The following is a 21,155-nucleotide window of genomic DNA, read 5'->3' on the forward strand; positions in this document are numbered from 1 at the left end:
GGCTTAATGCGCGTGCGGGGCGGGGGCGTATATAACCAGGCCACAGGCCGCCAGTACGTAGGTTCAGAGGCCAGGAGCAATGGCTGGCAATAACGACAAGACTAACTCTGCGGAGGTGCGGGAGGACCGGGTGGTGACGAACTCGGTGGGTAACCCGATCAACGAGCCGTTCGCGACGCAGCGGGTGGGGCAGCACGGGCCGCTGCTGCTGCAGGACTACAACCTGCTGGACCTGCTGGCGCACTTCAACCGGGAGCGGGTGCCGGAGCGCAACCCGCACGCGCACGGGTCCGGGGCGTTCGGGTACTTTGAGGTGACGGACGACATCACGGACGTGTGCGGGTCGGCGATGTTCGGAGAGGTGGGCAAGCGGACGCGGGCGCTGGTGCGGTTCTCGACGGTTGGCGGGGAGAAGGGCTCTGCGGACACGGTGCGGGACCCGCGGGGGTTTGCGGTGAAGTTCTACACGGAGGAGGGGAACCTGGACTGGGTGTACAACAACACGCCGGTGTTCTTCATCCGGGACCCGTCGAAGTTCCCGCACTTCATCCACACGCAGAAGCGCAACCCGCGGACGAACCTGAAGGACGCGAACATGTTCTGGGACTTCCTGACGACGCCGGAGAACCAGGTGGCGATCCACCAGGTGATGATCCTGTTCTCGGACCGGGGCATCCCTGCGTCGTACCGGCACATGAACGGGTACTCGGGGCACACGTACAAGTGGTCGAACAAGCAGGGCGACTGGCGCTACGTGCAGGTGCACATTAAGACGGACCAGGGCATCAAGAACCTGACCGCGGAGGAGGGCGCGAAGCTCGCGGGCGAGGACCCGGACTTCTGCCAGCAGGACCTGGTCCAGGCGCTGGAGCGCGGCGAGTACCCTTCGTGGACGGTGTACATCCAGACGATGACGGAGGAGCAGGCGCAGAAGCTGCCCTTCTCGGTGTTCGACCTGACGAAGGTGTGGCCGCACAAGGACTTTCCGCTGCGCCGCGTGGGCCGTCTCGTGCTCAACGAGGTGCCCACCAACTTCTTCGCGCAGATCGAGCAGGCCGCGTTCTCGCCGGCGACGACCGTGCCGTACCAGGAGCCCAGCGCGGACCCCGTGCTGCAGGCGCGGCTCTTCTCCTACGCGGACGCGCACCGCTACCGCATCGGGCCCAACTACCACCAGGTGCCGGTGAACTGCCCCTACGCCTCGAAGTTCTTCAACCCCGCGATCCGCGACGGGCCCATGAACGTCGACGGCAACCTCGGCAGCGAGCCCAACTACCTGGCCACCAACAACAATTACCGCTTCCTCGGCGCCGACCGCCCGATCCAGCAGCACCAGGAGACGTGGCAGGGCCCCGCCCAGCCCGTGCACTGGGCCACCACCGGCGACATCGACTTCGCTCAGGCCACCGCGCTCTACCACGTGCTTGGCCGCACCCCCGGCCAGCAGCGCAACCTGGCCCACAACGTGGCCATCCACGTCGCCAGCGCGGACCCGCCGATCCAGGAGCGCGTCTTCCAGATGTTCTCCCGTGTCGACAAGGGCCTCGGTGAGGCCATCCGCTCTGAGGCCACCGCCCTCAGCCAGAAGAAGCCCAAGTTGTAAGCTGCGCGATATGACCGCGCCCGGCGCGCGCCCTACGCTCGCGCCGACGCTTTATATACGATTATTAACTATTTATTAACTCTTCTTATACTCCATCGGCGGCTGCCGCCGCTTTTTTCGCCACGGCTCTCCTCACTGCTTCTCGCCACCGCCAGGACCCACACATGACCCTTGGCCGCGACGCCATGACACCGCTCACCATACTGTCGGTCTCCGAGACCATCTACCACAACCTGCTTACGTCCATGGTGCAGGACATCGTGTCGCGCACCACCAGTCGGCAGCAGCTGCAGGACGCCCGCTACCCCGGGCTCGCGCCGCTGCACCACGACCAGCGCGGCGCGCTGGACGTCTACGGGAGGCCCAAGCCGCAGGAGGCCTCGGTCTACTTCCGCTGCCCCAATTGCAGCAGGGATCTCTCGGCCAACCGCTTTGCTGCGCACTTGGAGCGCTGCATGAGCAGAGGAGCTCGCCGGGGCTAGCCGTTACGTAACCACTGGCACGTGATCTCAGTGCGTGAAGTCACTGTCGACGAAGAGATAGTTTCTATAGCGTGTGCATGGGGAAGGGTATGTTGACGACTACTACTCACGGGCCCAGCAGGGCTGGCTGGCAGTGCGCGAACGGAGCGATGTCACAGCTGCTACGGAATTTGGAGACCGAGTTCGGACGGTTGCGCACGGGCAATGGGGAGGCGGATCACGGGTTGAAGAAGTGCGCGGACGAGACGCACGAGTTCCGCGTACAGTTGAAGAAGCTCAAGGCGCACTTGGCCAAGCAGGCGCAGGAGCGGCAGGCCGGCGAGGTGGTGGACGAAGCGGGCTTCGAACGCAAACGGGAGCTGATCGTCGAGAAGCTCCGGCGAACGCACACGTCGTGGAGCGGTGCGGTGCGGCGTACGTGCCGCGGAGCGGTGGCTGCGCAGGGCCGGTTCGAGAAGCACGCGGTGCAGCGGTTGTTCGAGTTCGAGCTGGACAAGGTGTACACGCATCGGCTTCCGGCGCACGCGCGTGAGCAGGTGGCGCGAGCGATCGGCAAGCACCTGTCGCGCTACAACATCAGCAACATCCCGGTGCGCGAGCACGACGACATCTTGCGGTACATGCGCGCGATATACGGTGTGGACGAGGAGGTCACGGAGGACTATGTGGAGATGAGCCAGATCATACAGGATATGCGCAAGGGCGACATCTCAGGCTGCATGGCATGGTGCGAGCCGGGCTCGAACCTGCAGTTCGAGTTGTATTTGCTCAAGGCCAAGCAATTGCTCCTGGAGGGCGACAGGCTACTGACGTACAACTATGTGATGAACAACATACCCGGGCTCATGTTGCAGACACGCAAATACGGGATCCGGCGCGACATCGGGACCCTCCTTGCGAACATCGCGGTTGGTGACGCCGCGAAGTTCGAGTCGTTGGAGAGCGAGATCCGCGTCCAGCTCGACAAGTGCGTTGCCTTGTTCACGCGAGATTATTGCCGGAAGAACAACTTGCTGTACAACTCTTCCCTCTTTTTGATCCTGCTCAGCGGCATCATCTCGTTCCAGTTTTTCATCAAGTATCAGACCATCCGGGCCGCGAGCCATGTCGATTGGACTACCGAGGATGAGCTTCCATTCAGCGTCAAACTACCGGACTTCTTGTCGGACTTTCATCCGATCTTTATCTGCCCGGTTCTCAAGGAGGAAACCACACGGGAAAACCCGCCATATTCGTTGCCCTGCCACCACATCATCTCAAAGAAGAGCTTGGACAAGCTAAGCACCAACGGCACCTGCAACTTCAAATGCCCATACTGCCCCATCATGGCCTCGAAGTCAAAAACCCACAAGGTCAACTTTGCCAAATTGTGACGGGCTTTTCATGTGTATCTTTTTATATCTGTAGGTAGTCCGCTGCTAGTAATAACTCCAGGGATATCTCTGGAGGCACTTCAAACTGTGGAATGTCCTCTCCATCGTCTTTGTGTTTGTACTCCTCGAGGTATTCGAGGTATTCCACAACTTTGGCCAGCATGCTGGACTCGATGGTGGGCAAAGTGACCTTTGCTTCTTTGGCCTCTGCGAAAGACGAGTCCAGCATCTTGGCTAGCGTGGGCGATAGCATCGCTCGCTCGCGCGGTACTTCAAAACTCTTGCCATCGCTGGATACTAGCGTAACGTGGCTGGTGGGGGTCATCTGCTGCTGTTTGTGTTTGGTAGTCTGGTAGAGTACGATGAGCGCAGTTCGCTCGGTGATATTTTCTCCTTTTTACACACCCACTGCTAAGATAGCATACATAGACAATACTTTTACTGGGCCTTAGCATTGAAATGAACCCTAGTCTGGGCTGGGAGAAGCTTTCTGACGTATACTACCGCAATCGGCCTCTGTGCACGTGGGATTGGAGCCATGCTAGTGATTTAAATTACAGCTTTTCCTTAACGTTTTGCGCGCTGCATCATGATCAGAAGATCCACTGTTATAACTACGTAGGAGAACTACAATGGAGTATAGATTGCAGTGGCTTGCCGTCCGAGATTGTGAATTTTGAGTTTGCCAAGAATGAGACGTTTATTCTTGTCCTGGAAGACCGCATCAGAAGATACACAGGGTGGTATCCCTTACAATGGGAGGATACAATGCTTCCGGATTCTGTTTCCGACCTGATCTGGGACTACAAATCCGGTGTGGCTCTGTTGCAATCCAGCCAGGACATCTACTATTATCACGACAGCAGGCTGGAGTTGATATATCAGAATGATGACCGGTTCACTCTGTCCACGAAGCATCATTGGCATACGAACGGCGGTCTAGTGGTCCTGTTGGATACAAGGGTGGTTCTACACTTGGATATACCAACTCGCAAATTGTCACATGCTGTGGCAGGGTCGTGGCAAGAGGTGAGGATATCGCCGAAGGGCTTCGTCTGCCTGTATAGCATGAGGGAGAACAGTATTGCCATCTATAAGGATCCTTCGCGATTTCTGCTAGAGCATTCTCTCGATGTGATTCCGGACGCACTGGAATGGTGCGGCAGTGACACGATTGCCTACTGCAATTACAAGAACGAAGAGGTGAAGTTGATCGGACCCAATGGCTCGTACGTCGCATTTTGGTTCCCAAATCCAATCATAGCTCTAAGGACCGAAGTGGATGGGGTGAAGGTCCTAACTTCTGCCTCCATCAATTTCATTTCGAAAGTGGAGAACTATACTGCCCGGATTTTTTCCATTGGCTCAACAGAATCGAGTGCTATTCTGCTTGACTCATTGGAACTACTTTCTAACCATGCACCACGGGCTATTGAGAATTTGAAAGTAATTAATCTGGAACAAGCAGTACTTGAGTGTACGCAAGCAGCACGCGATGAGTTTGCACCTTACTGGCAAAAACGTCTGTTGTCCGCAGCTTCTTTTGGTAAAGATTCTCTTTCCAATGCAGAATTCAATTCGCAAGCTTTTGTACAAACATGTGATTTGCTCCGCGTCCTTAATATGTTAAGCCAGATGGGGCTACCATTGACAGCAAAACAGTTTGATGATATTACCATAGATGGTGTTTTGGAGATCCTTATGCGACTTCACAAGTTCCACAAGTGCATACAGATATGCTCTTTCTTAAATTACGAGAAGAAGCTTGGGAACGTATTTAAAGAATGGGCTGTCGCAAAGATTAAGTTATCGCCGGATGTGGATGATAGCGCCTTGTATCAATCCATAATCACCCAAATGACGAATCAAGGCTTGGTGCCAGGCACTTCACTTATCCAGATTGCCCGTGCGGCCTTTTTAGAAGGGAGGTTTCACCTTGCGAAGAAGCTGGCCGTTGAAAGTCCCCTCCCAAGGTCTAAACTGCAATTATTACTGGACATGGACGAAAATGAACTTGCGTTATCTGAGGCCGTCAAGTTACTTGATCCTGAACTAACCCTTACTCTCCTTCTGTTGCTACGCTCTCGCCTCACAAACGCGCAGTTTACTAAGGTCTTAGTGCTTGTCCTGAAGGATAACACTTTGTTACAGTTTTACGAACGTAATAACATGGTGTTCCTTTACGACTTTTACCGCCAGACTGATAGGTACCAAGAGCTTGCCATGCTAATCTTCAATGATGGAAAGAAACGGAACGCATTGCTGTCTTTCTTACCTCAAGTTCAGAACTTATATGGGATCATCGACACCCCCTTGGCGAAAGAGAACAAGGAGCTAATATCCCGTCATATCTCATTAGTGAAGCACCAGCAGAACTTGACTAGCCTTTTAAACTACGACTTTACAGATTTAACATTGGATGCCACCTTGACACAGTTGATAGAAATGGGTCAAGAAAGACATACCTCGACATTGGTAAAGACGTTTAAAATCAGCGAGAGAAAGTACTATAGAATTAAGTGCAGAACACTGGTAAAAGCAGGCCGGTTTGACGAGTTAAACAAATTCGCGAAGGAGAGAAAATCACCAATTGGATATAAACCCTTCTACGAAGCGGTCTTCAACCACGGGAATCCTCGTGAAGCAGCCGTTTACGTGTCAATGATAACGGGGATATCAAACTACGAGAAGATTGAACTCTATCTGAAATGCGGATCTTTTTACGACGCAATCCAGTTGGCATCGCGTGAGAAGGACATTGCATTGCTGCAGCGCATAAAGGAACAATTGCCAGATAACCAGCCACAGTTGATGGTGGTTCTGAAAGAATCAATAGCAAAATTATAGCATATTCAGATTAATCCGCCCCTTTTTATCCTTTTAAAGTTACCATCTTCCACGATGCCAGAATCTGCTCCGTTCTCGCCGGTCAGCCACCCAGGAAGTCTGTTAATATCTAGAATCTGTTTGTCGCATAGTTCATGCAGGCCTGCAAATACATCTTTCCCACGCAATTTCAGCTTAAAGCCCAGACTAGTAGTGTTTTTAACAGTATATTCGACTTTCCGAACTGGCACCAAGGATTGGTACTTGTTGATCTCCTCTTCGTCCGTACTAGGGTCATCCACTTGACCATCCGATACGCTGTACACGCGCTGCCGATGCCTTTTGTCCAGGTATCGTACCAGCGATTTGACTCCACTAGTAGTCCCCTTGAAGCGCATCATCGCACATCTTTGTATATCTCTTAGTTTGTCATCGTCTTCTCTTTTCCTCTTCCCAACCACTACCGGGTGCTTTGTGGGGCTATGCAGCGGCGACGGCTCAATATCGTCATAGAGATAAGAGGACCACACACCCTGCACATCAGGCAGTATTGAGGTGCCATATGCTCTATCTACGTTTGTCAAGATGTCCTTGACGGGGCCCGCCATCAGCTGCAGCTGAACACCAGGGCGGGATGCCTGCAACGCCTGCGTTACACACTGGAAAATGTAGCGTGAATGCACGTCCTTCTGCGCGGAATGCAGAACTACTTTGTAGCGTAACGGGAGTACCGCAAAGAACGCCTTGTGTGTAACCATCTGAGACCCGTAGGAGTCGAATAGCTGCACCCGGTAGAGCACCAGCGGCAGCTTCGCATGCATCTCGCTGTATACATGGCACATATGCACATGCCCCACCTGCGTCCGCAAGTCTGCGCCAAACCGCTTGAAGTCAAGCGCGAGGACTGCCTCTTCGCCGTCCTTATCGTGCACTGCAGACACCGCCCACGACATCTGCGTCTTGTCTGCGACCAGACATGCTACATCCAGCTGTGCGATCTGGTAACAATTCAACCCCCCGGGCCATAAATGCCCTGTCGCAATATCTATCAGCTTCTTCGCGTCGCAGTCTATATTTCCCAACTCGATGGTTCCATTTGCAGGCGGGAATTTCACCAACCAGCTTCTCACCAGTTTCTTCACCTCTGGACCTTCCAACTTGTTCAGCTTTAGTGCCGCCTCGCTTGTACCGCTAGGGTGTATTAGGTTGTCATCAATGAACATCAGTCGTGCGAACCAGATCGGCTCAATGGGTTGCTGAAGCCGTGTCTTTCGTAAGATGACCTCAACTTAAAGGCAGGCTCTCGATATCTCGTTTCTTTTTTTAACAGGTGAGCTTTGGAAAATTTTTGGTTCTCAGCTCATCTCATCTACAATAGTATGTCTAGCACGCCAGCAAAGCTTGCGTAACCGCTCTATTCAATATGAGTAAGCAGGTAAATGATACTAGCAAGAATGGTCTTGACCTAAAGACGCTGTTTGTCCGGAATATTCCGTTTGATGCTACGGATGCAGAGCTGACAGACTTCTTCTCGCAGTTTGCACCTATTAAGCATGCTGTGATCGTAAAAGATAATGCGGGCTCGAGCAGAGGGTTTGGGTTTGTGTCGTTTGCTGTGGAAAGTGATACACAGGCTGCATTGGACAAGGGACGGAAAACACAGTTCAAGGGCCGTCTTCTGAGGGTGGATGTTGCCAAAAGAAGAGAACGTTCGAAAAAAGGCGATGAGGCCGAGGCACAGACCTCCGCGGAGGACGCGGAGAAGCCGACTACTGCTCCCGAGGGTGACGAGGCGCTCATGCGGGGCAAGCCCAAGCTGATCATTAGGAACATGCCGTGGTCCTGCCGCGACCCGACCAAGCTGAAAAAGATCTTCGGTAGGTTCGGAGTGGTTGCGGAGGCCTCCATCCCGCGCAAAGCGGATGGAAAGCTGTGTGGGTTTGCATTTGTCACGATGAAGAAACTCTCCAACTGCCGGAAGGCCATCGAGGAATGCAAGGGCCTCAAGATCGACGGCCGTGAGGTGGCAGTGGACTTTGCGGTGCAGAAGAGCAAGTGGGAAGACTACAAGAAGACGCATCCTGAGTCTGACGAGGAAGAACAGGTCGACGAAGGAGAAGAATCTGAAGCTGAGGGGGATGAGGACGGCTCCGATGCCGAGGGAGACGTGGCTGAGGCAAGCGATGAGGAAAGCGGGGAGGAAAGCGAATCAGGTGACACTTCAGCTGCAGAAACAGACTCCGTCAGCAGGCCACAGGAGGCCCCTAGAAATAGAAGAGAGAACTTCTCTGTATTTGTGCGGAACGTGCCCTACGATGCTACGCAGGAGACATTGGAAGCTCACTTCAGTAAGTTTGGTCCGGTAAAATATGCTCTGCCAGTACAGGACAAGGAGACCGGTCTTCCAAAGGGCACAGCCTTTGTCGCATTCAAGGACGAATCCACATTCGACACATGCGTGGCGAACGCGCCTGTTGTGGATTCGAAGTCGCTGCTGATTAGCGATGACGTTGCGCCAGAGTACGTTTACGAGGGCAGAATTCTAGCAATTACGCCTACCCTGGATAGAGAGACGGCAAACAGAATTTCCGAAAAGAATGCGGTGAAGCGGAAGGAAGCATTGGGGATCGCACCCTCGGAGAGGGATAAGCGCAACCTGTACCTGCTGAACGAAGGTAGGATATCTACAAACTCCAAACTGGCTCAATTGATGTCCAAGACCGACCTGGAAGTAAGGGAAAAATCTTATGCCCAGAGGACGGAGCAGTTGAAGAAAAACCCTGAACTACATCTTTCTATGCGCAGACTTGCCGTAAGGAATATTCCTAGAGCCATGGGCGAGGCTGCCTTGAAAATATTAGCGCGTAAAGCGGTTGTTGAGTTTGCTAAAGAGGTCAAGGAGGGCAAGAGACACTCTCTATCCAAGGAAGAGATCTCAAGATCCACCTGGGACAAATACAGGTCAATGACGGAGGAAGAGATCGAGGCGCAGAAGAAGAAAGACAAGAAACGCGGTTTAGTCAAGCAAGCTAAAATCATTAAGGAAGTGAAAGGGTCTGTCGTCGGCAGAAGTAAAGGGTACGGTTTCATTGAGTATAGAGATCATAAGGCGGCCCTTATGGGTCTAAGATGGCTCAATGCCCACCAAGTTACACAAGAGGAAATTTTAGAAGGAATGACAGAGGAGGAAAGAAAAGCCGCCGATGACGATGGCCAGACCAAGAGAAGACTCCTTGTGGAGTTCGCATTAGAAAATGCCAACGTGCTCAAGACACGGAAGGAGAGGGTTCAACGCTCCAGAGATTTTGCTCCTAGGGGCTCAGAAGGCGGCGATGCTGAGGAACATAAGAGGGAAAAACGCCCTAGAGACTTCAACTCGAGGGGCTCACAAGGCGGTCATTTTGAGGATCGGAAGAGGGTAAAACGCTCCAGAGAATTCACCTCTAGGGGTTCAAAAGGCGGTTATGCTGATGATCGTAAGAGGGACGCGCCGGCTAACAAGAAACACAAGCCTCAAGATAACAACGAGAAGGCAAACAAAAGCGGCCTATCTGACGATGTGAAAAGGCTGATCGGCATAAAGCGCAGGAGAAAGCATGGCAAAAGGAGCTGAATGTGCGCTTGTATATTAGTGGAATGCATATACGTTAAATGCCTTAGTTCCTTTTAAATACATTACATATTCAATAGTTAACGCTTTTTTTTCCTTATTGGACCATTAGAAGATGAGCTCCCTGACACTATGTTCGTCCCATTCACTTGGACAGCAGCAGCGGCAGCAGCGGCAGCAGCCAAAATACGTCTATTAACACCTAGTCCGCCAATCGAACTGTTTGTAACCCCATTGTTATTAACTGTCTGTTGTTGTGGAGGATGGTGATTAAATCCACTTTTATTTTTATTAGCACCTACGTTCATAATATCATTATCGCTTGTATGTATCCTTCGTGGAGGATACTTGTAACTCAATCCTTCGAATACGTCGGAAGACACGGGAGGATCATTATTGGTGAAATATTCGTGTTCTAATGCATCAATGGCGTCGATCCTGGTAATAGGATCGTACTTTAGTAGACTATAGAGCAGACTGAGCGCGGCCTTGTCCCGGCCACCAGAGGAGTGATACCAAACTGAAAGATTATCTCTGTATTTCGAGAATTTAGACAACTGTTCATATTCCGGATACTTATGGATATTCGGCCAGGTGTGATGTGTAGGGGTGCCCAGAACTTCGAGTATCCTTTGCAATTGATTGCCTTGGAACGGAACGCTTTTCTTTGAATCCATCTTCGCCTCCTCACCCTTGAAGATTGGGCGCAGACCTATTAGTTCTGCAAATATACAGCCCACTGCCCAGAGATCAATTGCGGGCGAGTAGTGCCGTGCACCCAGGAGGAGCTCTGGTGCCCTGTACCATATTGTAACGACCACCTTGTCCCCAGTGTACAATGTCTGCACCAGGTTGTAGAACTTGCGCGCCAAGCCCAAATCGCCTATTTTTACACACCCATCAACTGTAACCATGATGTTGGCAGGCTTTAGGTCGCGATGCAGTATCCAGTTCTGATGCAGGTACGAAACGCCGTCTAATATTTGCCACATAATCGATTTGAGCATTCTGGGCGCGATCAGTCTCTTCTCCGGATGCGAGTGGAAATGGATAATCTGCAGAAGATCATGCTCTGCAAACTCCGAGACCATGTAAATGCTCTTTCGCTCCAAAAAGATCTCCACCAGTTTCGTGAGATGCTTGTTGTCCAGCTCCCGACAGAGCGACATCTCTCGGCAGGCGCTCTGCGAGATGCCGGTGTAATGCAGCTGCTCCACGCCTTCCCGCTCCGTCTTGAACTTCTTGATGGCGTAGAATGGCGTGAAGGCGCTCTTCTTGGGCAGAGCCTTAACCGCCCCGTTGCTTCGCGCCCGATGCGCCGCCGCACTCGATAACCCGCCGCCGGCCGCCGGAGCCACCGCAATCCCGCCGTGCCCGTCCAGTCGCAGAGGGTCGTCGCCGCCGTTTTCGACCTCTCTGGACGCCATGCCTCCGTCAATTCCCGCAACGGACACAGATCCCAACGTCTGATTATGTGTGTGAATGCTGTTCTCCTGCTCCTCCTGAGTCTCCTTAGCCTTGGCCTTGTACACTTTGCCGTATGTTCCTGCTGCAATATAGCCGATGATTTCGTACTTCTCCAGCACTGACACCCTACCGGCGTCTTTCCGCTGCCGATATGGCCCTATCGAGAACACATTGTTATTCGCCATTAGCATCGGCGATTTGGACGTGCTGGCGCTGCCTTTGGTATCGAGAAGCTGCTGTTGCTGTTGCTGCGACCACAGGCTCCGGGTGGATGCCTGGTTGGATACGTTGAAATACTTATTCTGTTGTGTTTGATGCTGATTATTCATACTATCGGAGGACTGTAAACGTATCCCCATAAAATAGAGAGCTCGAGCTACCACCTGACGACTTGTGTTATTTGTAGTGTTAAATGGATATCGGCTATGTTCTAAGCTCGTTTTTAAGTGTAAAACATTGCAAATCCATATGCACACAGCTCATCCGGTTCTACCGACAACCCTCTTGCGACCGGAGCGGTGGAGCTGGGGGTGGATAGTTCCGAGCCCTATGTAGTATATACAGGCGTGCCACGGCTGCGCTGCGCGGCTGCAGGGCCTCAGCACGATGGCCCCTTCCACCACTGCTTTAGTCTTCTGAAAGGCAGTAGCAGACCTCGGGCGAGATACGGGGCAGCCCAGAGGCTGGCCAGGATGCGCACCGGATAGAGAAGCTTGACCAGGCCGTAGGCGAGGGCACCGGAGACGAGCAGCTTGCCCCTGTCGCAGGCCGGCGCCCGGTCGCCAACGAACCTCTCGACGGCAGGATGCGCTGCGTCGGCCAGGTAGTCAAGCAGGCCCTGCGGCAACAGCGCCACCACGTCGCAGCTGTAGAGCCCCCACCACAGCAGCGCCAGAGGAGCGATGGCGGTGGCCTCATGGAGCAGCAGGAAGGCGGCGAGTGTTGGCACCGGGCCGTTGGCCAGCAGACGGTCGATGTACGCGGCGAACGAAGGGCGCGCGTAAAGGCGCTGGAAGAGCCGCGAGCGCGCGAGGTACGTCCACGCGCGGGTCTGCCTCGCGTCGCCCGGTGGGCTGCCGTAGGCGCGCGCGATGAATGCCGGCAGGCGCGCGCGCACCCCAGAAGCGCCGCCTCTGGAAGCGAGATGCAGGCGGAATGAGGCAGCGACGCCGCGACCCGGTACAAGGGAGAGTTGGGGGCCCAGGTGAGGGAGCATCGACCTGCAGAGTCCGGTTGTATTTACAGGATATTAAAGCAGTCAGCATGTGAGCCATGGTGAAGTTTTCAATTTTTGAAAAATTCAGGTTTGGCTTACTGGAGGACTCTGGCGCAGCGATTACATAGAGCGTCGGCCTCGGGAGATGCGTGCTTCCAGCATCGTGGGCATTTGTGATTCGGGCTTTCTTTCACCGCCAGTAAGATATCGTTGTTCGCGTCCAGCTTGGAGACATGTGGAAGTGCGAGCACGCGGTCTTTGGATCCATCGATGATCACCTCTCCTGCCTGGGTGAGTTCCATGACGTCTTCCACGGTGTAGAGTGCGCTGTCTGGCATGTAAATGATTACTCTGCATTGCTCTGGCTTTCTGACATGCGGCAGCCTGGCTAGAGCTTGGCGGAAGGCGGTTACGAGTGCCAGATCTGTAGTTTCGCAGTCCCTGATGCGGTCCGCCAGAGCAGGCAGCGCGGGCCAGGGTCTGCGCAAGGCAGGCGTTGTGTCACCGCGGAGCCACTCTCTGGGCAGGCAGTTCCACGCCTCCTGAACGAGCGCGGGCATGATGGGGCCCAGAATGCTGCGATAGGCATCCAGAATGTGGAACAGGGTCGTCTGTATGGCCAGACGCCTCTTATTATGTGGGGGTTCCATGTAAAGCGTGTCCTTCGAAGCATCAAAGTAGAGGGACAGGTCGTTGCTCATGTGGTACAGAACAAGACTGATGACATTGGAGTAGTTCTGGGATTCGTACAGCCCCTGACACTTGGCGGTCAGTTTCTGTGTCTTGTCGAGGATATACCAGTCAATCCGGCGCAGTTGCGCGCAGTCTCCCGGGGCCAACGAGGCCTGTTCGCCAGCAGATGCAACCGATGGGCAATCCTGCAGGTTGCCAAGAATGAAGCGGAAAGTAAGCCTGACCTTCTTCAGTGAGTCGGCAACATGTCGCGCGATGAGCGGCCCGAACGCCACATCCTTCGTGAAGTCTGCCTGGGCAACGAGCAGACGGAGGCCGTCCACACCGAGGCGCGGCAGCTGAAGCTTCTGATCGCCCTCAATTATCGAAGACGGCGCAATTGTATTACCGAGGGATTTTGACATCTTGAGCCCAGCTTCATCTAGTGTAAACCCGTGAGTTACAATTTTTCCGAAAGGAGCGCCTACGGTGCCAGAGGCCGCGACCTTGGTCAACAGTGAGCTCTGGAACCAGCCCCGGTGCTGGTCGGAACCCTCCAGATACACATCCGCAAGGGGTTGCAGGGGCTTTTTCAGCCCCAGGGTCTCCGTGTACCATTTTTCCAAGAGGTTCCAGCTGCTTCCACTATCAAACCACACGTCAATGGTGTCCCTGCCCCTGTAGTAGAGATGTGCAACGTCGTGGTACTTCTCGGGCAGCCATTGCTTCATATTTTCAGCGTTGGACTCCTCAAACCACGAGTTAATACCCACTTTGCTGATCGTCTCGATGATATGAGCCAGTGTTTCATTGTTCAATAGAACCTCATCCGGGTTGCTTCTCAGATGAAGGGCAGGAATAGGCACACCCCAGGACCTCTGGCGAGAGATGCACCACTCGTTTCTGCTTTTGATGAACGCCTCGAGCCGTTTCTTCCCCCTGGCAGGGAAAAACTCAACGTTCTCCAGGCTCTCCACTGCGTGATGCTTCATGTCACTCAGGTCTGCAAACCACTGAGGTGTAGCTCTTAGAATAACAGGCTTCTTCGACCTCCAGTCGTACGGATATGAGTGTGTGTATTCATGCGAATGCAGGAGCATCTTGTGCTCTTCTAGCAACTTGATGATGACGCCTGCAGTCTTCTGGTCTGTAACCTTCAGCGGCTTACCGCTCTCTTCTCTTAGCATATCACGGAGGTGTGGAGGAATATCATCCAGAATATACCTCCCCTCATGGTCGACTGGCGAGTAGACTTCAATGCCGTGCGCCTGACCTACTAGGTAGTCTTCCTGGCCGTGCCCTGGCGCAGTATGTACCAGACCAGTACCTGTGTCGGCGGTGACATGGTCTCCATGCAGCAGCGGCCTACTAACGGCGTCCCCAAGAAGTGGATTGGTATAATAGAGCCCGCGGAGGTCAGAACCGCGGAATGAGGTGACCACCACCGGCGTGTCACCACTCCATTTAAAGTCAGCTAGTTCAGTTCTCTCGGCTACCACCAGCATACCCTTCCATTGCAGAAGCAGGTACGCGTGGTCATCGTGGAAACAGATGGCTCTGTTTGACAGCAGAGTCCACGGTGTACTCGTCCAGATGAGACACACGATGGGCTGTTCTGGGAGGGACGTGCCCAGGCGCTCGCGTAGCGTGGCGCTCGCGCCCTCCGTTAGCGGAAAGTAAACGTAAGCTGCCTTCGAAATGTGGTCATCGCGATATTCCAGCTCTCCCTCCGCCAATGCTGTGCGCGTCTCCGTCCCCCAGTAGACTGGCTTGCGCTGACGCCGGATCAGTCCGCGCGCAAAGATGCCCTGCAGCAAACGGAGCTGCTGAATCTCGTAGCCCGGATCCATTGTGCGGTAGGTGTCTTGCCAATCCGTGAGGATCCCAAACTGCTGGAATTGCTTGCGCTGCGCGGCAATAGCCCCTTCTGCGTGCTGCGCAGCCATCGCACGCACCTGCTGCGGCGAAATTGCCGCCGTATCGTAGTCCAGCGACCGCAGCGCCTTGAGTTCGATGGGCAGCCCATGGCAGTCCCAGCCGGGCCGGTAAAACACATAGCGGCCTTTCGTCAACTGATACCTGGACATAATGTCCTTCAAGATTTTGTTCATCGCATGCCCTACATGCAAGTCGCCATTGGCATAAGGGGGGCCATCATGAAGCACAAATACTCGATCCCGCACAAAATTAGCCTTGTCTGTATCATCTGGAAGCTCTTGAACCTTCTGCAAGAGTTCTTGGTACTGATCTCTGTACAGCTGGTCGCACGCCTGGGGAAGAATTTGCTCGTACGTCTTCCGAAGGTCGGACCTCGGTGAAAACTGCGATCGAGGCAGCCGTACCGTCTTTTGGTACGCATGCGCAGAGTACTGCCGGATACAGCGCAACATCTTACGCTGACTACAGTTCCTGGACACACCACCTTACAGCTTTGGGCCTGCGTTATTGGTGCTCGAAGATATGATGTTCGGAATTTTTCACTCGCCGTCCGGCCTGATGAAACTGGAAGACAAGACCTACAGTCATCTAGCCAACATAACGCCCTGTAGTCGGGCTCTCGAACCGAGCGTAGAGCGTAGGAGATGCTCCACGCGCCCCGGTGCGTACAGAGAAGAACAAGACCGCCGGCATTCTTTTTATTTACTTGATTAAACTCTTGGCCAGTCTGGTTTCCACTGACAAAGTGCCCACCAGATGGATCGCGGGCGCGGTGATCCTGCCCCGGCGATAGCGGGCGACCGGAGCTTGCGTGGGTTTCACCTGCATCTGCACAAGATGTTGCTACGGCGTAGAAGCAGCGCGTGGGAGGCGCAGCGCGCGCAAACAGGACGTCAGTCTGACGCGCTACTTCGCCCGCGCTGCTGCACCGGCTGAATTGGGCTCCCGGCAAGTCCTGATTGCTACGTTGAGTCATAGTCTCAGTAGTTATCGCATGGTGTTACTGGCGTGGCACGTGACCACACTGTGGCGTCCTTTTGGCCCACAGATGAACCCTGCCATCAGCTCTCCGCCAGGACGGTCACAACAGGCAGCAGTACGACACAAGTAGCGCAGGCTTGGAGATTAACAGCAAGAAGTAAATCGGGGCTCCCGGAGGTACGCGGCTGTCAGATTAAAGTTTTATGTTTTTGGCCTGGGAGTGGATCGGAAGTGCAGTGTGCAAAACAACCTGGATAGCTGCGGACGGTACATGAGAATAGTCCATTCTGCGAAGCGTGTTAGTCTGTAATTGAACATGAGCGAAGATAGGCTCTTCTTCGAACGTGCAGCAGAGGCCATAATGCAGACGAGTATCAACAGAGACAAGGTGGACCCGACAATCCGCGAGTTGCTAAACCGCATCAAGTACACAAACCCAGACAAAATAGGGACGGACGGGTTCACGAGGCAAAGCGACAGCGCGACTGGATATGCTGATACTCGGGACTGTGGGGCGGGGCTGCCGACTCTGGTGGGCTCGGAGAAAAGTTCAGTGCTCAACTATTTTGATAAGCTGCTGACGGCGGGCCGTCCGCCATCTGCCCCCGGCGTCGCGCGTCCGGAGCGTGCGCGGGAGGCAAGCCTCGCGTACCTCTCCGAGGACGAGCTGTTGACAAAGAAGCGCAAAACATCCCCAGGCGCTGCGCTGGAGGTCTCTGGAGGCCCGGAGGAGACGGTCAACGATGGCAAGCGTTTTCACTGCACCAAGTGCGAGCTTGTGTTTCGTCGCAGCGGCGATCTGCGGAGGCACGAGAAGGTGCATCTTCCGATCTTACCGAACATATGCTCCCTCTGCGGGAAGGGATTTGCCCGCAAGGACGCTCTCAAGCGACACTTCGGCACACTGACTTGCAAACGCAACCGGCAGAAACTGCTCAGCATTGGTGGGGACATCAACGAGATTCTCGAGAAAGCGCGCCAGAACGGCGCGAAAGTGTAACACGATATAGGGGCGGCGACCCGAAGGTTCATGTGGTACGACTAAAACGGACGGGAATAGTGTATGTACATATATATACATAATATCCACATGTGCACTCAATATATGTATATAAACTGCAGAAATAGACAAATTCTGAGATGGGCGGCGAGAACACAGTCCTCGCACAGCGCACTTATTCAACATCCGCGTCGAAAGACTGGCCCTCAATCAACTCTGGGATGTCGTTGTCCTTCTTCTCGCCTGCCTCATGGCCCTCGGTTGCTGGAGCTGCAGCCTGTGCGTTCTGCAACTGTGTGGCCAACTGCGTCAACGCATCGATGGACTCAGAACCCAACTGAGGGATGATCGAAGGGAAGAGATCTTGTAGGGACTTCTCCTGTGGGATACCGTAGAACACGGACGTGTTGTGCTGGGGCGCAACCTGCACACCAACCTTGTTGAAGTGTAGCACGCTGCCGTCGTCCTTGAAGAAGTTGGCCTCCTCAACTTGGTCCATGGTCACCGCCTTCAACTTAGCCAATTGCGCCTGCAACTTGCTGTCATCCTTGTTGGCGGAAGCCGTCCCCGACTTCTTAGCTAGCTTTCTACGGGTACCACCGACCTTGTTGTTTGCCGAAAGCTTCTGCAACTTAGCTAGCTTCTCCTGATCGATTGGCATAGCGACTATTGATGTTTATACTTCTAGGGGATTAAAAACGGCCAATTAGAAGCTTACCTTGCTTTAATTAAAAGATAGAATGGAGCGTGGATTTTTCCAATGCCGATTTTCTCGAGCAGATGATGAATCTGTTCGACAATAAGTTCTCGAGAAGACAGGAGCGAAAAATTTTCCATAAAAATCTTGCGTGTACATAGCGAATACTCACGCCTGAAAGTATGTGCACGTCTTGCTTGCATATTAGCCTCTATAGCCTTTAGTCACTTAGCTGCACGGCAATGCTTGGGTATCCGTGTATTTAGGATAGCCACGTGATCCAATATCGCTATGTAGGGGAACCTAATAAGAAGCCCACAAAGATTGGTTCCTTGGCCCAGTTGGTTAAGGCACCGTGCTAATAACGCGGGGATCAGCGGTTCGATCCCGCTAGGAACCATTTTTGCCTCTTGCCACATGTCTGCAGCAGTGGCAGCACTAATGAATTAATTAAATGAGTACACTACACAGGTGGAACGTTAGAATATGTGTAAATGATAGGTCGCATGATATTATTTTTTCTTAGCGAATAGAGCGAGCTTTGGCTTTCTTTCGGTTACGCTTCCGCCACTGCTTGGCGGTGTCTGCTTCCAGTCCAGAGAGTTTGACTGTTGTGACAAACCGGGCCCTGCTGATGAGCCATTACTAAGGCTAACCGAGTTTCCCGACATAGGGGCTGTGTTACCGTTAGCGGATAGCGCAGGGGCGCTGTGCGGCTGTGGCACAGCGTTTTGGCCGTCATCGGCGGCGGGAGCATTTACGGATGCAGACGGCGCGGTGGCAGCAGGGCTGCCGCCGTACGTGGAGCTGTTGCCAGAGTTTGGCGGAGAGCCATAGGGTCCCTGTTGCTGCGGTGGCTGGTCTTTCTTCTTGGGCATCAAATGCTGGACCATTGCGGTGATGGTATTCCCGTCATCGAGTGCGCTGGCAGCGCTTATCTGACGCTGGATCTGTTTTTGCTGGGCATGCGACCCGTGCATGCTGTTGAGCTTTTGCTGATAGTTCAGAGGGGTTTGGAGAGTCATTCTATGGGCAGGATTTCCGTAGCCGCGCTGATGGATCCTTGGCATACCATGAGGGACGCCTTGAGGCACGGAGAAGTCGTCAAAACCCGTACTCGATGCATTGCGTAAACTAGGCATGTGGCTCTGCCTGTTCTTTCTATCAGTCTTTTTGAATGTCTGTGGATAAGCGGAAGCTGCTTGTCCCAACTGCGGAGGAGGGTAGGGGTCAACAAGGCTATTTGCCCGGGAGTTGTTGGCCACGGGCCTATAGTTGACCATAGCCGCAGCCCTTGCCGCTTTCATGGCAGCTGGAGGGTACATGTGTGGCTTGGAAGATCCATTGTACATCATTTGCGGCGGCATGCCTGGATGGCCTTGGTAAGGCACGCCGGGCGGATACCCTCTCCGCTGCTGATCCAGATCGCGGCTCCGTGGGTCGCGGTCCCGTTGCGAGAATGCCGACATGCTGGGAGAACCTTGACCATCTGGATGAGCTTCATTATTCGCTTCATCTGGCTGAGCTTCATTATTCGCCCCGCTTGGTGGAGTGTCTTTCTTTTCAGGTTCGTCATCATAGGTTATTCCGTACATGGCAAATTCCTGAATATCGGCCATATCTGGGGTCCCACCGTCGCTATCATGCTGCTCGTACACAGATTTCGGCGGAGGAATAACAGGGGATTGGGCACGCGGAGGAGGAGCCATAGGTGGCGGGTTAGCTGCTGGTGTTTTATTTACTTTTGAACGCTGTAAGTCCATCAGAAGCTCTGTGTTCTTTCTTTTCTCCAGGCCTAAATCATCCTTGAGCCGCGCAACTTCAGACTTCAACTCGCCCACCTGTGCTAAAAACAATTGCTCTTGGCTCCTTTGCGCCTCATTCATGGTGTTTTCTTTCTCAACCATATACTGCTTTAGTAATTCCAATTCCGTGTTCAGGGCATCGCGTTCCGCGGTAACGTTTTGAATGTTGATCTGCATCTGACTGGCTGCGCTCACCCTTGTGAACCAGCGAGAGTGACCGTTGTTTATCTTCTGGAACTGGCACATCATCGAATATAGAAATTCTAGGTACGGCGTCTTAATACCGTGGTCGTCCGCAAGCAGGATCGGCTGCAGCAATAGCATGTCAATGTCCAGCGAAGCCGTCCTCTGCATGAAATGGTATACCATTTTCGGGAGATCTTGATTGTTAATAGTGACCCAGTGGTTGAAGAGATCGTTCTCACTGTCAAATGGATAGAGCAACTTGGCGCCCATGCTGCGGGACACCGTGATGATTTCGGTGACAAATCCGGAAATCAGTGGCTTGGCCAGTATATGTTCCTGGAGCTGCTGGGGCCGGAGTTCCTCCATCAGAATGAGCAACGGGTCGAAGCATATCTGGGGGATCGCAAGCCGCCATTGCTGCGAGAGAAACTCCACATACGAGCAGTTGCATATGTCTATCGCGTCCCGCGAGAACAACTTCCGGAAGAACGACTGGAACGTCTCCAGCAACGACGCCACGTCCTTACTGTATCGCGTCGCTGTGTTTTTGCCTTTCACCCCAGACTTGCCGATGTATATCGTCTGCCGCTCGCGCGCGTTGAACTGCTCGAACGTCGTCTCCCCCGTCTGCCGGATGTCGTAATCGCTTACGATCGAAAGCACCTGCAGGTCTGCAAACTCCACCGACATCTTGACGAACGGTTCCAGCAGCACGAAGCCCGAGCTCTCCACAAAGATCTTGGTCGTCGCGTCCACGAGCGTGTTCAGCTGGTACGCCAGCGACGACATCTCCTGCAGCGACGGCGCGCTCAGTATCACCATGTCGAACGCGCCCTGCCCCACCGCCTGCTTCAGCGCGTCCAGTGTCTCGTAGTGCCGCTGCACACTGAACGACGCCTCGCCGTACAGCTGCGTGCTGATCCCGAACTTCCCGCCCACGCGGTGCCCGCTCACGTGCCACAGCTCCACTGCCTTCGCCTCCTGCAGCCTCCATGTGTACAGAAGCACGTTGGGATTCTCCCCGACTGTCAGTACCTTTAGCTGAGACATCCCTGCCTTGGTATATTCCGCTTGTGCCGCCGGATGCTCGTGCTCTAGTGTGGCCTGCTAAGCGAGTGTAGATTAGAGCAAACCTAAAATAAAAATCTTAAATACAGGCAGTCCTATACTGTCCTTGGAGCTAATAAACCTCGCAACCGCCACCAGTGGTATATTTTTACAGCTGTTTGAAATGAGCAGTGAAGAATTCTTTTACGTCTCCTTTACAGCTAGAAAAAGCCTACTTTATAGCGCAACTTG

At 53.7% G+C, this 21,155-nt stretch overlaps 13 protein-coding genes and 1 non-coding gene across 14 annotated transcripts; 7 read left to right on the plus strand and 7 right to left on the minus strand.

The window, feature by feature from the left end:
• Positions 1 to 79: 79 nt before the first annotated feature.
• CTA1 (catalase A) lies at positions 80 to 1,603 on the plus strand (the record flags this gene model as incomplete). Its single annotated transcript, NM_211473.2, has 1 exon — positions 80 to 1,603. The coding sequence occupies one exon, from the start codon at positions 80 to 82 to the stop codon at positions 1,601 to 1,603; it is 1,524 nt and encodes a 507-aa protein (NP_986411.1).
• A 164-nt stretch (positions 1,604 to 1,767) lies between these two features.
• Positions 1,768 to 2,085, plus strand: SGF11 (SAGA histone acetyltransferase complex subunit SGF11; the record flags this gene model as incomplete). The annotated part of the gene is made up of 1 exon (NM_211474.1): positions 1,768 to 2,085. One exon carries the CDS (start codon positions 1,768 to 1,770, stop codon positions 2,083 to 2,085), a length of 318 nt encoding a protein of 105 aa, NP_986412.1.
• Positions 2,086 to 2,162: 77 nt separating this feature from the next.
• Positions 2,163 to 3,458, plus strand: RMD5 (ubiquitin-protein ligase RMD5; the record flags this gene model as incomplete). The annotated part of the gene is made up of 1 exon (NM_211475.2): positions 2,163 to 3,458. The coding sequence occupies one exon, from the start codon at positions 2,163 to 2,165 to the stop codon at positions 3,456 to 3,458; it is 1,296 nt and encodes a 431-aa protein (NP_986413.1).
• A 22-nt stretch (positions 3,459 to 3,480) lies between these two features.
• ELC1 (elongin C) lies at positions 3,481 to 3,783 on the minus strand (the record flags this gene model as incomplete). Its single annotated transcript, NM_211476.1, has 1 exon — positions 3,481 to 3,783. One exon carries the CDS (start codon positions 3,781 to 3,783, stop codon positions 3,481 to 3,483), a length of 303 nt encoding a protein of 100 aa, NP_986414.1.
• Positions 3,784 to 3,917: 134 nt separating this feature from the next.
• On the plus strand, positions 3,918 to 6,305 carry VPS16 (tethering complex subunit VPS16; the record flags this gene model as incomplete). The annotated part of the gene is made up of 1 exon (NM_211477.1): positions 3,918 to 6,305. The coding sequence occupies one exon, from the start codon at positions 3,918 to 3,920 to the stop codon at positions 6,303 to 6,305; it is 2,388 nt and encodes a 795-aa protein (NP_986415.1).
• A 5-nt stretch (positions 6,306 to 6,310) lies between these two features.
• Positions 6,311 to 7,507, minus strand: CHL4 (Chl4p; the record flags this gene model as incomplete). Its single annotated transcript, NM_211478.2, has 1 exon — positions 6,311 to 7,507. One exon carries the CDS (start codon positions 7,505 to 7,507, stop codon positions 6,311 to 6,313), a length of 1,197 nt encoding a protein of 398 aa, NP_986416.2.
• Positions 7,508 to 7,707: 200 nt separating this feature from the next.
• Positions 7,708 to 9,897, plus strand: NOP4 (mRNA-binding ribosome biosynthesis protein NOP4; the record flags this gene model as incomplete). The annotated part of the gene is made up of 1 exon (NM_211479.1): positions 7,708 to 9,897. The coding sequence occupies one exon, from the start codon at positions 7,708 to 7,710 to the stop codon at positions 9,895 to 9,897; it is 2,190 nt and encodes a 729-aa protein (NP_986417.1).
• Positions 9,898 to 9,974: 77 nt separating this feature from the next.
• Positions 9,975 to 11,720, minus strand: SSN3 (cyclin-dependent serine/threonine protein kinase SSN3; the record flags this gene model as incomplete). Its single annotated transcript, NM_211480.2, has 1 exon — positions 9,975 to 11,720. One exon carries the CDS (start codon positions 11,718 to 11,720, stop codon positions 9,975 to 9,977), a length of 1,746 nt encoding a protein of 581 aa, NP_986418.2.
• Positions 11,721 to 11,959: 239 nt separating this feature from the next.
• Positions 11,960 to 12,577, minus strand: MRX11 (Mrx11p; the record flags this gene model as incomplete). The annotated part of the gene is made up of 1 exon (NM_211481.1): positions 11,960 to 12,577. One exon carries the CDS (start codon positions 12,575 to 12,577, stop codon positions 11,960 to 11,962), a length of 618 nt encoding a protein of 205 aa, NP_986419.1.
• A 95-nt stretch (positions 12,578 to 12,672) lies between these two features.
• On the minus strand, positions 12,673 to 15,639 carry ISM1 (isoleucine--tRNA ligase ISM1; the record flags this gene model as incomplete). The annotated part of the gene is made up of 1 exon (NM_211482.1): positions 12,673 to 15,639. The coding sequence occupies one exon, from the start codon at positions 15,637 to 15,639 to the stop codon at positions 12,673 to 12,675; it is 2,967 nt and encodes a 988-aa protein (NP_986420.1).
• Positions 15,640 to 16,484: 845 nt separating this feature from the next.
• Positions 16,485 to 17,168, plus strand: MET31 (Met31p; the record flags this gene model as incomplete). Its single annotated transcript, NM_211483.1, has 1 exon — positions 16,485 to 17,168. The coding sequence occupies one exon, from the start codon at positions 16,485 to 16,487 to the stop codon at positions 17,166 to 17,168; it is 684 nt and encodes a 227-aa protein (NP_986421.1).
• A 175-nt stretch (positions 17,169 to 17,343) lies between these two features.
• EGD1 (Egd1p) lies at positions 17,344 to 17,829 on the minus strand (the record flags this gene model as incomplete). Its single annotated transcript, NM_211484.1, has 1 exon — positions 17,344 to 17,829. One exon carries the CDS (start codon positions 17,827 to 17,829, stop codon positions 17,344 to 17,346), a length of 486 nt encoding a protein of 161 aa, NP_986422.1.
• Positions 17,830 to 18,191: 362 nt separating this feature from the next.
• Positions 18,192 to 18,265, plus strand: AGOS_t0174. The gene has a single exon. It is a non-coding gene; the product is annotated as a tRNA-Ile (tRNA).
• Positions 18,266 to 18,377: 112 nt separating this feature from the next.
• On the minus strand, positions 18,378 to 20,906 carry SVL3 (Svl3p; the record flags this gene model as incomplete). The annotated part of the gene is made up of 1 exon (NM_211485.1): positions 18,378 to 20,906. The coding sequence occupies one exon, from the start codon at positions 20,904 to 20,906 to the stop codon at positions 18,378 to 18,380; it is 2,529 nt and encodes an 842-aa protein (NP_986423.1).
• Positions 20,907 to 21,155: the final 249 nt, after the last annotated feature.

This window comes from Eremothecium gossypii, chromosome VII (assembly GCF_000091025.4).
Source record: "Eremothecium gossypii ATCC 10895 chromosome VII, complete sequence".
NCBI lineage: Eukaryota > Fungi > Ascomycota > Saccharomycetes > Saccharomycetales > Saccharomycetaceae > Eremothecium > Eremothecium gossypii.